At 35.6% G+C, this 18,074-nt stretch overlaps 1 protein-coding gene across 8 annotated transcripts in view; it reads left to right on the top strand.

The window, feature by feature from the left end:
* RUNX1T1 (RUNX1 partner transcriptional co-repressor 1) overlaps positions 1–18,074 on the top strand; it is a 134,519-nt gene that overhangs the window by 25,655 nt on the left and 90,790 nt on the right. Inside the window, exon 1 of one of the 8 annotated variants that reach the window (XM_016147799.2) lies at positions 444–8,253. The exons of 6 other annotated variants lie outside the window; for them this stretch is intronic. In XM_016147799.2, the coding sequence (XP_016003285.1) occupies positions 8,154–8,253 (100 nt within the window). In that variant the 5' untranslated portion in view covers positions 444–8,153. Of the gene's footprint in view, positions 1–443; positions 10,348–18,074 lie in introns of those variants that run through there. One more of the 8 variants, XM_016147807.2, reaches the window with a different exon arrangement.

Raw genomic sequence — 18,074 nt, 5'->3', positions numbered from 1 at the left:
CTATTTTCTGAGATTATCTGCGTGTTTTTTTTTTTTTTTTTTTGTTCCCTTGGTCATGTTGGAGGGGTCTGATAGCATTAATGGGGTTTACCCCACATGGAGCTTTGAGCTTATTGTAGCACTGCACACTGATCCCAGGTCAGTGTGATGCGTGAAATCAATTTATTTGAATCTCTTTGCCTCTATAGGAATTTGGCAGCATGCCAGTTGTTTTCATTTAATGTTCTTTGTGTTGAACACAGACAAGCAGGCATGCTTTTGTTTTCCTCTCTCTTTTGGTCTCTGTCTCTTTCAGCCAACATTTTATTCTATGGATTTTGAGATGAAGGAAGAATATATTATTTATATGATTCTAATTGTTGCTTAATATTTATATATGTGTATGCATATATTATGTCATATATATGTATATAACTGTACCACTTTCTTATCTTTTAAAGCATGTTTTTTTTTGTATTCCTGAGTTTTAATGGTGCTTTCTTTGTACACAAGAAATATTTTAGAATTTTGTTTAATAAGATTTTCAATGACACATCATAAACCAGATCATAGGTGGCACATGCTGCTTATAATGCTCATTATCAAAACTGAAAATAATATTAATTACACAACACATGTTTAATTTGTGAACTGGAATATCAAAATTATTTATTTCTTGGGGAGCTTTTTTGAATTTGAAGATTCACACCTTTAATCAAACACATGCTAAAGAAAAAAAGATTATTTCAGCATTATTTTCTTTGAATAATCCATCTTGATTAAGATACCAGTGTTTTACATCGATTTCTTATATGTGAATTTTTATGAAGTTCCTGCCATTAGGATAAATTTCTTTTTTAGGGTAATATTTTTGCTTTTTAAAATTTGAAAGGTAATGACAGAGAACAGCACACCGGCTTTTATTACAAATAGATTCAGACTTTTTTGTGGATGTTTTGTTGGGAGGATTTGTTTCTAGGTCAGATTTAGGAAGAGGTGGAGAAGGAAGTGAGAGGGAGAGTGAAGAGAATGTTCTGTTGATGCTCTGGGCAGTTTTTGCGGAAGTTGATAGGCAGAACTGTGGAGCCTCAGCCTCAGGGTCAGGCTCAGACCCAGCAGCTCTGCTTCCTTGTTTAATTACCTGAAGAGCAAAACAATCAGCTTGAGAGTGTGTGAAAATCCTGTATCTCTCACAGCCTCCTGGTGCTCTCACATCCTGCAAGGCCAGCCCTGTCTGTGCGCCAGAGCCAGTGTCAGGCTTGCTCCTGCCCTGGGTTCCTTTCTTTCTGGAGACATTGTGTGGAAGAGGGTTTGGTCAGGAATTTGAGGTTCCTGCCAGTGTTGTGTTGGGGCCCCTGTTCTCTTCTTCTGGACTACACTGACAGACACTCTTGATATATATATTTTTTAATGGATCTAAAAATTTGGCTTCTTTTACATTAAACTCTGGCCTTGCTATTAAATGATACTTCTATCAACGATAGACATTAACCAGCGGAGGAATGGTCTTAGTTGATGGGTTTTTATTTTCCTAATTCCTGTTATATTGTGTCCTACATGTGTTACTTTTTGGGATCAGACTCACTTAGTAATTCAGTATGGAACTAGTCATGCCGAAGTTGTTTTTATGAAGCAGTTTTGGAAAATTAATATGTCTATGAAAACAGAATAGTCCATCTTTAAAGAAGGATGATAGGACTTTTAAGGCTGAGTTTTTTCTTCCCTCAGAATTTAATATGGACTTGGACATTTGCTGAGGGAAGGGCTATACTCTTTGATGAAGCTAGGGATGGTGAGAAATAATATTTGGACAGAAATGTGTATCCAATTTGAGGGTAGTATAGGATAAATATTCTGAGGAATGCTTGGAGACAGAGCCATTTAGGAGATCTTCAGACTATAACCAAGATGTTATCTTACCAAGAGGAGATCCAACAGGTTCTCTCTCCACAGTGTGAGCTGATGGGAAGTCGGAGCCATGGGGTGAGGGAGAAAAGGTGGTGGTGGTGGTGGGGTTTCCTGTAAAGGGAGGAGAAAGTGTGAAATTTGTGCAGTGATTTGGTTTTTTCCAACTGCTTCATTAAGATTCTGTCATGCAGACTTAAGGGCATTTACCCTTTAGATGCACATATGTGTGTCCCATTAATGTTGCTAGGAGTTATGGGCATGTAAAGAAAGTGGTAGGTACCTTTGTCTTGTGCATAACACAGCTCCAGGGGATCGATTCCATCGTTTACAAAGAATAAAGGAATTGTACTTTGCAGGGAAGAGTTTGGTAGGAATTATTCTAAAAACTTTTTTTCACATTATATTTATGAAAGAAATGTCAATATTTTCTGTGTTTGTATACCACTCCAGTGAAAAGTATATATACACTTAAGTAATTGGATTATCCTTGTATGTCTTGTGGAGCTGGCATCACCATGATCTACTGTGCACTAGCATAAGTAGCACTGCCACAAATGTTATGTGTATCCTCAGGCACGTGTGTGTGTATTTATGTATCACCCTGCTGCATTGCTTTCAGCATTAGTGTAAATATGAAAAAAGAGAACATGTACATATATCTTAAGCCACAGTCAACACGCCTAACTGATGTCCTCCACTAACAGACTCTGCGTATCCCCTCCTTTTAAGATCCATCTTTTTGCTAGTTCTATCCAACTGGAGCTTTCTTAAACACCAGTAACATTAGCACCATTTGTAGCATTAAGCCTTGGCATCAGACAGTGTATAATGTGAGAAAAACTTGGAGGACTCGAAAAGTGAATGGGGAGTTGTGGCTTGCAGGTGGCGTAGGAATTAAAAAAGAAAATATGAACAAGAATGTGGGGTTGGCGCCTTGTGCTGAGTGTGCTCAGTAAGTGTGGAGAGAAATGGCAAGGAAAAATCAGATCTGTGGGAGAAGAGAGTGGGAGCAAGTTAATTGCTCTAGAAAGGAGAAGGAAAAAAACAAATTATTTTAGGAACTGTGGACTAGTGTCATTTCACCGACAGGAATGAAAATAGGACATTTTGGTATGATAGGTAAAAGAGTAACAGTATTCTAAAAATTTAATAAGATTTTGGTGTCTATAATTAAGAATAATTTTAATAAGGAGTCAGAGTGAGAATTGAAATTTGCATGCAGAGTAAAGGATTTTAGTCGAGATTTATAGGTTTTAACCATTGTTCAGTGCATTTCAGAATATATAGTTTTAAATTCTGTTCTGCCTGGACTTATGCGGTAAGTGGGAGGGGGATGTATGTGATAAAACCCAGTAGGGTTATTAATTTTAAATTTTAATTTTAAATTTTACATTGTTTTAAAAGCAAATGTACTGAGTATTATTTGAACAAATGAAGCAGTTTTGGAATGAAAATTTGTAGTGAACCCATGGTAGCTAAAAATCATTTTTGAGTGTTTGAATTTGTTCATAAGCATGGTAAATTAGTATGTATGCATAGATTTTCCTGGAGAGATGGAAGTAGACAGTTTGTTAGAGATAAAAGTCCTGTGAAAAAAGAATATGATGAAAAAATTCTGAGATTTTTATTTTATTGCTGTGTATTTGCTCCACCTGGTGGATTTTGTTGAAAGTGTTTTAATTCATGTTAACGAATACCCTTTACACAATTTATAGGAAGATGAATCTTTTGTTTTACTTTTTTGCTATGTAAAATAGTTTAATTCCTATCGAGTTCAAAACATTTAATGTCTTGTTCAGTTCTTTCATTGCATTGAAATTAATATTTGTTAGTTTTTCTGGTTCAAAATGTAACACATCCTCATTTGGAAGATAAGGATTTTAAAAAAGGCATAATAAACATGGTTTATTATTTCACCGCCGAGAATCATTGCATTATTTTTAAGAATAGATGTTATCAGAAGAGGACTATTTTGTACTTATATTTATTTAAAGATATGTGGAACATTAAATACTACAACAAAGTGTGATGATGATTATTATAATTATTTTTGGGCAACTGCTCCAAAAAACTGCTCCCAAGCTCCAAAAAAAAAAAAAAAAAAATCGGTGTTTAGCAGGAACTACATTCATTAAGCTCTATGTCTGCAGAAGGCAAAGGCAGTAGAAATTGAGGTATTTCATGCATTCACAGGGCTGTTTGTAGGGTCAGTGATGAGATCTGTTGTTTCATGGACTTACACTGATTGCTTTCTTTTGGCAATCTTAAAGATTCAGTTGTGCTTTGATCATCTTATTGTGTTCCTTGGGTTATCCTTTTTTCTTCTTTAGACTCTTAACTGCTCTGTAACAGAAGATGAAGTTTTGAGAAGTGTCTCCATTTGCAAGGGATTTGGAGACCTTTTTATTGTCTTTAAAATTGTCATTCATAGTCCTCATTAGCATTTATTGTTGCAAGCATACAAGCAGAAAATGTGAAATTGGTATGTCCTGAATAGCCCCACAGAGCTCTCAAGCCCTCTGAATTCTGTCTGCAGTGTGGTGTGGGCTGGGCTTCGAGGGAAAGCTGTCCAGATGGCTGCCTGCATGCACAGAGCAGAGCTGCAGGTTTTGTCTCTGATGCTGAGAGGAGGGAAAGTTCATTGGAGCATACGCCATCACCCTTGCGTTTTAACAAAACTGACTCGCCTTTAGTCAGGATGGGGAGGTGGTGACATTGAAACAAAGGTTTTCTGTTTAGTGTTACAGTCCTTGTCAAATGGATAAGGGATGGGTAGTTATGGTGTCTTCTCTATTATCTGATTGATTTTTGTAGTTATAAAAAAATTAGGACACTATAAATGGCAATTTGAAGATTTACATGCAAGTGTACTTTTAAAGATTTTTTTTTTAATGGGAGATGCTCTTATTTGAAGAGACAGATTTAATATAGCTAGAGTTCAGCCTTGTAGATTACTGAGTGTTATACTTTAAAATTTTTTAAATAATTGAATTAATTGAACCCCATCTACAACTTTTAAATAATTATAGATGCCTATGAAGTAATCTACATTTAATGATAGTAGATGTGAAGTTCGCATTTAAATAATGGAACAGTCAATGCAAGTGTTAAATCTATTATAGCATTTCAGAATATTTTTGAATATTAGGTATTGAAAACCAGAAGTTGGTGGAAAAGGACTACAAAATATTGTGATATTTTAAAGGCATTGGCACTGTTGGAAACAATTCATAATAATTGGAATATAGATTTTATTTCTAGGATGTGATATTTTATCTCAAACAGATTTTATTTTGCACAATTACACACAAATGTACATACATACTTAAATGTGCTAATACACATCTTTTCATTCATATGTAGAGAAAATTATACTTCCACCACAGAGTTAAGGATCAAATATATTGCTTAAAAAATGTTGAAATAATATAACTAACATTTTATTCTGTACACATACGTTGAAGATGGAAAAAGATATAGATTCTTTTTGGTTTTTCAGTTTAGGATATCGTTACTACTTAAAAAATAATATATTGGAATCTTCACATTAGAGCACATTATTAACACACTTTAGCTAATGAAGATACAAAAATCAAAGTGACTTGAGTCATCGAGTTTGACATATCATAGGTGAAAGTAAAGGGTTGTGACATCTAGCTCTGGACCTGCCACTTGCCCTGGTAGATTAGGATTTCTTGACACCATCCAGTATGTTCTCCATGGAACAATGTGTTGTATGGTGCTTTTGTCATCTAGTTGCAAATGATCCACGTAATAAAGCTTTTCTGCTTCTGTGATGTCTTGTATAATGACCTACTAAGACAAGCTTCTTCTACCCAGCAAGTTTTCTTTTCCTCGATTCCATCTAATTGCTAGCACTTAGGCTCTCTTGAACATCCCTAAATAACCCTTTAACTCCATGTATATGTACCCTTCAAATTCTTAAAATGGCAGTTATTTCTCCTATTCTTTTGTCATTTAAGCAAAGTTCTTGTGAATTCTTCTGTGGGCTGGCTCAAAGTCGAGGAGGCTCAGCTGCTTGCTAGTCACTTCCCCCAAAGGAAACATTTGAGGGAAACGGTGGGAATGTGTCTAATTGTTTACAACAGACAGTAACAGAAAGGAGCAAAACTGACAGATATTCTCTTACCTTTATGGAGACTTCAGTGAACATTTTAACTTAATTTTTTTCTATCCCTGATTTCTTTGTGGTTGGCTGTATCTTATATTGTAGCCTAAATAAAACATAAACCATTTTTCTCACAGACACAATATGATTAGATTTATCTTTGTCAGGAGACAATTTATTATGGCCTTTATTTAATACAGTTTCAGGTATCTTTCAGTGGCAGGAGCAAATTAATGTACATTTTTATTAGGTGTTGTATCTATTTAATTGACTGTCAAAGTGATGAGAAGTTAGAAAATCATCCAAAAGAGAGGTCCATCTCTCTTAGCTCAACAGCTCACAGGTTAGGTAGGTTTGCCCTATCAGTGGGATGCCTTAGGAAAACACTAATAGCTTCCAGCTGGGTGGAAAATCAAAACCTTTGGGTCTGACAAAACTAGCAGATTTGAATTTGAAAGCAGAGCTAATGCCTCCATTTTATTTTTTACCACTTGCCCATAAAACATTATTTTCCAATATGTCAGCATCATTTGGTGGCCAGTGGTCTGAAGTTGAGAGTGGAACAAGCAAGTGGAGAAATCTGGACATTAGTGAATCCGCCCTTTCAAGCTGGTGTGCCACTTTGTGGAAGGCTGTCCTCTAAGAGAAGAGGGGGTCTTACTGACCATTCATCAATGCTCATTGGCTGATCATTGAGTGCCTTCTCATTCAGTTTATCAAGTCTTGCACATAAAAAGTCAGAACAAGCCTTATTCAGCTTTGTTAAAGGCAACTAGGAGTAAAATGCTCCCCTTGAACCCATTTTGCCCTTGTTTTTTTTTTTTTTTTTTTTTTTACTTTGTTAATGCAGCCCTCTTTAAATGAGTGCCTTTATTGGGTCAGTTAGAATATCTGAAACTATTAATTCTCCTGTATTGAATAGCTGGTGGCAGGCCAGAGCAGATGGGGTAGGAAAGTATTTGCTTGGGTGTATTGCTTTCAATTAAGATCAATGAGATTTCAGCTCCTCTGAATTAACTCACTTAATACCCACTGTGTGAAGTCAAAGCCTACTAGAAACAGAGAGGAAAGTTGAGAAGATCCGGAGAAAAGCTTTAACTCAAATTCTCCCTTCACCGGTGTAGAGAGCTTTCATTAATTGCAGGTGATTTCAGTAGACTGCTAGTCTCTATTGGTAGGTCAGGTTTGAACAAAAGAAAAATTTTGTATGATAGACTTTGCCTGTTTTGGAAACAAGTGAAAAATACCTTGGAGTAATACAATATCATACTGTCTTTCTCTAGTGAATAATATAAGTTTATTGTCAAAAACCGATTTATGTATTTTGGGGGAGATCTTGGTGTTTGGTTGACTAAACTTACCAATTCGGAAGGTAATTATTTAGATGACTCTTGACGAATTGCCTTAAAAATGTTCCACGTTCTTAATTAAAAGATGTGCATTAACTGACATGGCTCTCCCAAGAAAGTACTTAATTGGTCAGCAATGTATTCTTTGTGATTGTTTTGAATATATTTTAATTTTTAAAATTTGTTTACTAATGGGGATGCAGGACAGTGTTTTTCACTGGAGAAAACTTGGAATCTGTATTTTTTCTTCCATTCTCCTACATTAATGCATTTGTCATGTTAGTGATTGTCTATTTTTGTTATACAATTCGAATGTTGGAGACTTTTACTCTTTTTTTTTTTTTTTTTTTTGTTTATTAAAGGGAAAGTTATTTTGTGTAAGTAACTATTTAGAACTGCATATCCAGGTTTCTGTGTTCAGGGAGAACTGCCAAATGGGGTTGTTGATTTGCTTGCTTCCACTGATGAAGAACAGGAGGAGGAAACTGGTTCCTTGAGAAAATGCTGAACTAGTCTCAGAAGCGCATACATTCAGTTAGTCTCTTTCTGCAATCAGACTTCTAGGTGAGAATCTCCAGGGATCTGGGTTTTGTTGACATGGATCAATTTAAAGTGGCAATTACTGTAGTCAGATAACAGCTTAAAAAGCTTTTTTTACACATAGAAAAGATACATAATCACACAGCATATGGAAGTTCAATTTTCTGAGGTATGGGTTAGGGAGTTGCAGTGTACCGATATTAAGATTGGTTTTAAAACCAGATATCACCCAGCTTTCTTAAAGTGTAATGCATTTTTGCCATATGATTTTTTATTTCAGAAGTGAATCACCGTGCATATTGATGAAAGGTTGGATTTCCCACTGTGAAAATGTTCCTTCTAACATAGGTAAAGTATTAAAAAAGTCATTGAGTGGCTTTAAAAAAAAAAAAAATCCTCTCTTTGAAAATGAAAATTTACAGATTTAGGATGCTGGATTCCATAAACACTCTTATAGCAAGACTTAATTGATTATCACACTCATGCCTGCAATAAAGCTTTCCGTCATACGAATGTTTGAGCTTGGTGCTTAACTATCTATATACTGAAATCCATTACACAGAACCTCATTACAAGTGACATCTAACTAAGATGAACAAAAAGATTGGCCTCATAAATAGGATACAGTATACTATTAGTGACAGAACAGAGTAATCATTATGAATTATAGTCTTTTTACAAGTTGTCTCTGACATTGATGGATTTTTGAGGGGATCACTAGATGAAACAGTGCTTCTAGGGTACAGTATTTGGGGGCTATAGAAATTCTTATTGATTGACGCTGTTTATGAAAGGTGATTTATTTTTAGGTTGTGTAGGGTGTGTGTGCATGCATGGGTGTGCTTTGAGACAGGTTGTGTGCATTCTTGCAGAGAAGTGTGGGAAGGGTGAGTAGGTAGAAGTTAGAGTCACTGCCTGTGCTTTACATGGGTTTTTATGATTTCTTTGCGGCAGCAAGTAGGGGAAAAATCTATTTGATGAAGGCTAAAAGTATGCGGAAAGTGTAGAATAAGAAGTGGAAGACTGTGAAGGGGTAGCAAGAGTTAAAAGGGGATGCGCCTGTCTCATATTCTTTGAGCTTACAGGCTGGTCAGAGACTCCTGAATAGAATTGTTTCTTTGTTTTTTGTGGGTCGAAGGTACATTGGGAAGGTAAAGCCTGAGGCGTCTGTTTCATCCTGTGCCCTGTTTTTGAAGCAAATACACACAGACCTGGAAAGATTTGCAAGTGTTAAAACGTCAGGGAGAGTTTTAGACAAGAACAGTATTTTCCTTTTGCCCGGCATTTTTTTTGTGTTTAGAAAAGGCATGCAAGGCGGACAGGCATATGTTTCTCCTATGAGGCAAGAATGTTTTATAAAGGACTAAAGAGGGACTGCTGAGAGGAAAATAGCCAGCTTTAGATAAAGCACTGTAACAAAGGCTTGTAGTTTTATATATCATGGTGTCCATTAAAGCTTAATAGGGAAGAGTCCATTGAACCAGGTCGGGTATGTGTTATTCATGGGAAGGATAAACATTTAAGGGTGTGCAAAAAATCAGAAATCAGGAGGACATGATTGCTCAGCTTTTGAAAAGGCTTTACAGTGAAGATTTTGTTTTCATCTCCCATGGATCTCTATGCAAAGCAAAGGAAAGTAAGCTGAAAATGTTTGGAGCCTATCAACTCAGGAATCCCAGGGGGTTAAAAGCAGTCTAGTAAAATAAAAGTGGTCTGCTTCTGCGTTTAAAGTGTTCTATTTTACACATACTACTGAGAAGCTGACAAAAGGAATGATTCTGATAATTTGTTCAGTATGATGAACTGGCACAATATACAAAGTTTTATACAAATGATTTTATACTGTTTTGGATTTCCAGTTCAATAAACAAGCTTTGGGGTTTGTGCCTGTTTGTTTTTTTTTTTTTTTTAATAGAATTCTCTTTTATGAGAAAATGAAGGGAAGCCTTTCATTTCGAGCAGGTCGACTTTCCATTCTTTTGGCAAAATAAGGGTTAATTTGTAACTGAATGGGGGTGGTGGAGAATGAATTATTCAGCAAATAGCTTATCATTTTGCTTTTTACTTTCTGTTCTTTGGTGCTCTGGAACTTGCAGAGAGAGGTAGAGTGGGTAAGGGGAGGCCGAGGCTGTGATACTTTGCGCACACATCCCTGTCATTGTTCTGCCTGAAGAGACAGGGCTGGGTTCAAGGCCACATGTGCTCCTGTCATCATCCACATTTCTCCTCCAAGTGCAATCCGGAGTGTCAGCTCTCCATCTGTCTCTGCCTGGCAGGCGCACGCGCCCAGCACCCTGCCTCTGGCTATGCCGTCCCAGTCCCTTCTCACGGCTCTCTTCTCTCTGCTGCGCTCATTCCAGAACAGGAGGCATGAGCTCTGATTGCGCTGGCTTTTAGGAGACAGCCACTTTTCTGTGTGGACCCTGCATTCAAGGATGCCTGGTGAGTTACCCTGCTCTACTTTCTTTCTCTGATTTTGAGAAGAGGAAAGCTTACTTTTTATTAGACATGGAAAATACCTCCTACCCCATGGCATGCTGTACTTTTTGTGGGTAGGCAGAGGCTGGGGGTGACAGAGGTGATGTGTGGAAGGTGGCATAAAGAAAGCCATCAAGATCTAAATGCATGGGTACAGGGTGTGGAGCCCTTCCTTTTAAAATTTTGGAGGTGTGTGTTTTAAAAGCTGAGGGAAAACTAGCCAGAGCAATTTACTTGAGCGACTTAGCTCACGTAGGAACTATTGTTTATGTTCTGGATTTCGTGGCTGTACCTTGTATCCTAGAAATTTCATTTGTGGAGAGTTTTCAGATTATGGTGGGACCCTGGGATAAGGTCTCTTTAAAAAGCTCTTTATGTCAGAGAAAGTGAAGAAAGCTTTGGAACTGCAAATAATACCAGTCTTGCCCTAAATCACAGTCTGTAGATGTCATCAGGCAAATAACTGAAATCAGTTAATTAAAAATACAAAGTCTGCTGAATTACCGAAGCTGTTGTGGTTCTGGAAATTTAGTGCATGTCAATTTCCTCTGAAAAATATTATCTTTGGAGCCCAGAATGTTCCTGTGATCTTGCCAGGGAAGGCTCTGCTTATGGAGAAAAAAGCCTGATGGGGGGAAAGGGTCGTTTCTGCTATTCTCAAGAACTATCTGTGTTACCCTGTGCTTACTTTGAGCAGTCTCTCTCCAGATAAAAAAGACACGGCAGATAGAGATCCTCCAGCTGGTTGAATCGTGCAGATTATTTGGGTAGGACAGGGAGAAGAGGCTGTGCTTGGTCACAGAGTTTGTACACCTCACAGATGGTGTTTTGAAACATTATCTGCCGGTTTTCTGCAACCACAGTTGTGTGTAGGTATTGCCAGTTGTTTGAAGAATGTTGTCCCTTTAGGATGTGTCTTTTAGTCCACATCGTCATTGACATATGTGCAGAAAGGATGCATTTGTGACTGAACCACACTTTTTCATTAGTTTGGTAGATGAGGATTGTATGTAGATGAAATATGGGGAAAATCAATTTACATAAAGATAGTGACCAAGGTTTTTGAAAGGTTGCTTTAACTTTTGAAGCTCTCATGTTTATTTATATGCACATGCACCTAAAAATGTAATGTGCATTGGGTGCGTGTTAGGGAATTAGTGTGAAAAAGTGCTTCTGTTTTACATTTTGCCAGAATATTATAGCAGTTTCATCTCATTTTTATGTATCATAATTTGAACCTTTGTTTTTATGCTCTTAATAAATATGTGTTAAATGATCTGGTTTATCAGCATTTTAGAATCTGTATTTTGTTTTGCTAAAACAAAACCCATAATAAACCCAAGCCACATATGAATGATAATAGGAGAAAGAGATTAGTTATGACCCTAGCAACCCCTAATTACATGATTTTAAATTAATCTTCAAAGCATTCAAATTTAAAATACGTTGAACTGTGTTTAAGGTTTTAGAATCATTGATAAGTTTGTTTTTTTTTTTCTGTTAACTCATTAATATCTAATGAGTTCTAAAGCAGTAACACAAAGTGTGGGCAGTGTTTGTCTCTCTCTCCCTTTCCTCCCCTCCCCCTCTCTCTTTTCCCTCAACTGTGTTAGAAAACCTTGTACTTCAATGCAGAGAATATATTAACAGCTGTGACTATGAGCATGTGCTAGAATGAAGATACTTGAGCAGATCTAACACTTGGCTATTTTTGAGACTCATCTGTACTTTTTAAACTCTGCTTTTGGATGGACTACCTCTTAATATGTTTTTAGCATATTTAATCCATACATATGTACTTATATTAATGAATAATTTTAACTATTTGGGGCAGAGTTTATATTTTTAAATAAGACATTATGTGTAGAGGAGTAAAAGGATATGTTTCAGGTAATCTGATATTGTCACTTTTTTATTTGGCTACATATATGTATATCATTTATTATTTTTTTATTATTATTATTAGTCATCATGTGTCAGAACTGTTTCCTGATTGTATCAAACTTGAATGAACAATTCTCAGATTTGGGACCCTTTTTCATAAAAATGAGGATCCCTGGAAATGTGTATACACAAACTGAATTTATTCAAAGACATACTTATCTGTGTGGATGAGTAGGTACAAAAGTCTTTTAGTTTAAAGGTTTCTAGAACTATTTCAGTTAAAAAGAAACATGCTAGTTGTTGATAGCATACTGTTACAAATGAACTATGAAAGTCAAAGGAGGTCACGCATGCTTTAAAGAAATAGATTAAATGATTTTTATGATTTAACTCAATATAAGGAAATATTTCACTGCCTGTCACTTTGTAACAACTAGATCCTTGTGTTTAAGAAAAGGACAATGTTTTCTTATGAGAAGGCTAGGAGACCTTGGAAATTGTGTTGTTTCTGGAGGAGATGACTCCAAGCTTTCTGAAACATTGATATTTTTATCAATCTTTGTATAATATTATCAAAGAACATATGTTGACCTACAAAATGCTTTCCAAACTGTTTCCTTAAAAGGACAGTCCGTGTAGCCCAGAAATAGTGCTGTTCTTTCAGAAGATGGCTAGTGTTAGGTCAGACCACCCTTTCTCAATGGTCCTGTTCTCCAGATGTGCATGGAACTTTTTTTTAAGTTCAAGTTTCAAAAAAAAAAAAAAAGGTTTGTTTTCAAAATCTGGTTTTACTTAAGACATCTCCATCCTGGAGTGCATTTCATAAATTGCCCACATATTTTTCTTAGCAGAGAACTTAACTGGCTGTAATTTTTAACACATGGCCACATCATGTGATATTTTCAAAACACTTACACATAGCTTTAAGAAGGTCCCTGAAGAAATGATCCATCCTCTCACAGCCAGCCTGTTTTTTAACAGCATATCTGCATTTTCCATTTAGTAGAGCTATATATTATTAGCTTACATTTTTGGGTAGTAAAATAGTGCATTGCTGATTGTAAAACATGGACTTTATTATCTGCTGAAAATTGATTTGGCATTTATAGCCACTGTGTACTAGACCGTTTTTCTGTTTTTAACATCAGTGCTTGCAAGTAATGATTTGTGTAAAAAACAGCAATGAAATTGCCATGGACAGACAATTGTTAGTGTCCCTAGTAACTGAACATTTGGATAATGCACCTGGTAATTTTTTTTAAAATAGATATATCTAAATGCTCTTACACAAGAACAAAAAAACACAATAGTGCATTCACTGTCACTCTGTTTTACCTTGCAAGTTGGTTTGCCAATGTGTTAGGTTGTTGTAGCGAACAAACCTCCTGCCAGCTATTATAAGAATACTATATAAGCTGCAAATATCCAATTATAAATGTAGATTGTGTAGACATTACTTCTTCCTAGCAGACATTTAGAATTTCTAACTTCTTTTCACACCCTGGCACCTTTTCCCTTTTTCTTTTTAAATTATTTTCTGTTAATATTTCTGAGTACTTGATCTCTTTCACATGGCATCTTTCTGTGTAGTTAATGATTTATTGAAAAAGTTATGTGTTTAATATTTTTTTGGGAGGTGGAGGGTGATCATTTGTGAAGACAACTAGTTTATTTTTATTTCTTAGAGTAAACATTCACTTAGTGAGCATTATATTGTGTTGAAATGTGTATTAGTCACCTCATCACTGATATTTGATACGTACAAAGAAGGTACTGTAATTATAATATTTAGAATAGCCCTTTGAATCATCAGAGGAGCAAATACATTTTAGAGCTGGAAGGTTGATCTTGCAAGCACGTCCATTTTACAAGATATTGAAACTGAAGCTCATAGAGGTTTAGCAACTTGCTCAGGTGATTTATTAAAGTGAGAAATTTTTCTTAGTTCACCCTCTTTACCGTGATCCTTCCAAATCTCATATACACATTAAGTCACATTACTATATTAATGTCAGTCTTTGGTGTCTTTATATTCCACCCAGAATTGCTTTTACTATATGCTTTTTTCTCCTTCTCCAGGACTGCAGAGCATTAGGAGAAAAATTCTGTAACAGTAATCATTTAGCCATTTGATGGCAAAGGTGTGCCATCAAATTTATCTTATAATCGTTTTGAAATTAGGGAGCCTCAATGTAGTTAATTACAAGTGTTAAATAGATCAAATAATGTAAAACTATGACAACTGAAAAGTTACTGTAATAAGGAAATTCAGGTACCAAAGTAGATATTTGTAGGTTGCTGAAAATGTGCAAAGGACCAGATAACTGTGATTTAGTCCTTCTAGGCCCTCAAAACGTTCTGAGTTCTATTGCTTTAGGCAGAGAAGCAATATTATGCCATAATTATTATATAGAGTAATAGGAGCCTGAGACAGGTAAAGGAATCCAGGGGTAAGGTAGTATCTAACTGGATGAAGAATTGAGGACATAGGGGGAAGGGTAGACCAATCTAATGCTTATTAGAAAGTCTTGCCTAGCACCTGCTTGCTCCAGATTGGATCTCTGATAATGCAATTTAACATTTTTTAGTTTGTTGTTCTGATACTGAAGGCAGGACATTCATTTGTTTATTAAATTTTCATTTGTGTGGCAGAGGGTATAGTTTTATCAAAAGCAATTTCTTTGTGTACAGTGCAGTTCTTTGGTATCTAACCATATCTAGTGAAATGAGTCATTAACTGAAATGACTCACAAATTGAGAACAATAGGATTTCACACCTGACCAAGAAGTAGGTTTATCTGGCTAGCTTTCTCAAACAGCTGTTTGCGTTAATTAATATTAATGTAAATGTACTTTCTGAGAATGTCTAGTTTAATTATGTTTTTCAACCCATAGAGTTTCAATCAGGAGGTCTTCTTAATCTCAAAGGGAATATGTAACTGTCATTTAGGAACAGAATAAATCTCTGATAGTATAGTTAGAGCAGCCTTTCATTGAAACCCTGTATATGGCAGGCCCTGAGCTAGGCACTTTTTATACTTTCTAATTCTCAATACATACAGTTCTGCAAAGGGTTTCTGTGATCACGTGATCTATTTGAAACCTGAAGATCAGATAGATAAAGCATTTTGCCCAGGGACGCATAGATACAGTTAAATGGCAAAGATTCTTTGGTCTGTCTGCTGATTTTGGATTCCTTTTTTTGTTTTCTTCTTTCCTTTTTGAGGAGGGGTATGTTGTGGCTTGTTAAGAAGGTATTTTGTAATGGAAGCTAGATGGAAACACTTAAAGGGGAATGTTTAAATTTGAAATACAGTAGCATAAAAGATAAAGTTCTCTTTGCCGAAAAGTAAAAATATGAAAACATTAGCCTTAATCATCAAGAATGATAAAACAGTTTAGGATGGTGGTTATTTCTTTCTGTATTCCTACTCCTCTTGAAAGAGTGCATTGGGAGTAGTAGGCATCAGGGAGCTAGTCATTATTTTGAAAAACCTAGAAATCGTAAATTTACTCCCTGACAAAGCTCTATTTGGTTAACTAAAACATCACCTTTCTAGGCTTTTGGAATGTGGTAATCCTGGCTCTTTTGTTGATCAGAAGCTCAGATGGATGGTTTTCTGTGTTTTGGATTAGTAGAAAATTGGAAAGCAAACGGTATGTTCAACACATTGGCAGACAAAATTGTTAAACATTGTGTGGTTAAAAAAAAAAATCAGATCTCTTGATAGAGAAACTGCTGGGTGTCCATGGGTCACAGACCCAGGAGGTTCTAGTCATGCAGACATAGTATTTCCAGAAGGTGAGTTTGCTGTAAGAAAGCAGATACCTTTTTTTCACCAAATGCCTCCCCTTCCAAAAAAAGTCACTGACTTTTAAAATTGTGGCATGCTTTCTCTGTTTTTCACATTTTCCTTTTAGAAGCTACGTGATAAGTATACTCTGTAAAAAGGCTCACTTTATTAGAGGAATTTTTTTTAATTCTGTGTGGTTTATTAACATCATACAGTGAATTTGATGCTCATGCAAGACAATAATTTTGAAAGCATGGATGAGAACATGATACTGTAAAGAGTTTGACCTAAAGAGCTATGTAATTAATAGGCAGAAATGCTCTTTAGGAAGAAGAGATATTAGAGGGTGGATTTATCATGTGTTTATGGCTTTAACAAGAGTCTTAAAAAGTTTGACAAAATAAGCAGCATTCTTTATAATCTAGGATGATTCTAAAGGGGTGCTAAGTTGTTTGGAACTTTGAGAAAGACGATTGCTGAGCTTCTGATCATATCATTGGATTATATTTAAACTTTACATTATTTAACTTCACTGCCTTCCACAGGACTTATTTGCTTTAATGATTCTTGGTTAGTGGGAGGAAGATACATAATACAATTTGAGGGTCCTGTGCTAACAGTTTATATATACTTGCATTTGAGATGCTTAACATGTGTCCTGAGAAGGAAATGACTAGAATGAAGAAAAGTTTTGATTCTGACATTTTCCCTCTAAGATGAGCATTATTTCCTCTTTATTATGGTTATATCTGAATTTATAAACTGCGTACTTATGGGAACACTTCATTTGAAAGACCTGTTTACATTTCTTCTTCCTTTCTGCTCTAGCATTAGTTGTATTTGTATAGCTTAGAAACAAGAAAATGTTAAAGGAATCAGAATGAAGAATTTTGTCCTTAGAAAGCATTTAATTTTTTCATAGATGTTATTCCTAATCATTGGTTGATAAAATATAGAGTGATAGAAATCAGGGGCAAAACAACTTCGTAGTTACTTGGGCATTCTCTTATATACCGGTGTTTGCTTGCCAAATGTGACATAGCCAAAAAATTGGTAAATGCAGATGCAATCAGGTTTTTAAAACTTTTTCTATTCTGTACATTTAGCAGACTTTCTAGAAAAAGAACTTTGTTGAAAGGAGGAATTACCCGTTGTTATTTAACTGCTATATAGAGGAATTTCTTCCTATTTGTTTTTATATCTTTTTATTTTACTCATGTATTCTGAAAGTAAAGCATTTGGTACCCTATTAGTGTGATATTAATACAACTCTTATCAAAAACTCTAGGAAAAATTTAACCATTTTGTAGTGTTTTTCAGAGAGCAGAACATTATCTCTGTAAGCCACAGACTTGCTTCTATTTAATTGTAGAAATTTTTTGTACTTATTGACCAAATATTTTGAATGGCCATGGTTTTCATACTTAGCTATATTCTTGATCAGTTTGTGCGGAACATGTTTTTACCTTTTTGCTTTTTGATTAGGACTTATATTGTGAGCGCTTAATATATTATGTTTTATGAGACCATCTATCAAAAAGCACAGGAAGCGTTGAAAATGTCAGTTCATTAGTGTGAATCAGGTTCTTCCACTTAGTGGTCCTACCAGGAACAAGTCATTTTACTGTCTGCCTAAACTTCAGTTTTATCTTAGAGACAGTTATTCTGCTTAGCTGACTTTTACTTGGCACAATGGTGGTAATAATGATTGTAAACCTGCTATTTACCCCTAAAAAGTAGAGTTTACATGTAAGTGGTAATTATTAAAGGCAGATAATGATGCTCTCTGGACCTAAGAATAGGGGACAGTGTTTGAACCATACAAAAGGGCTCTAGACTGTTGTGCTTGGTGAGTTTTGTCTACATTTGATGGGATTTTCTGAGTTTTGTCTTCACTTAATAGGGTTTTTTTTTTAAAAATCTCTTTCTATCTTCTGCCCACTCCTTTTATATTAATGTGCCCACCCTTTTACTAAGTCTATTAATTTGCTAATTTTGAAACCGGATAACTAA

Source organism: Rousettus aegyptiacus, unplaced genomic scaffold, assembly GCF_014176215.1.
Source record: "Rousettus aegyptiacus isolate mRouAeg1 unplaced genomic scaffold, mRouAeg1.p scaffold_m13_p_15, whole genome shotgun sequence".
In the NCBI taxonomy this organism is placed as follows: Eukaryota; Metazoa; Chordata; class Mammalia; order Chiroptera; family Pteropodidae; genus Rousettus; species Rousettus aegyptiacus.
This window is presented reverse-complemented; position numbering and strand designations above follow the sequence as displayed.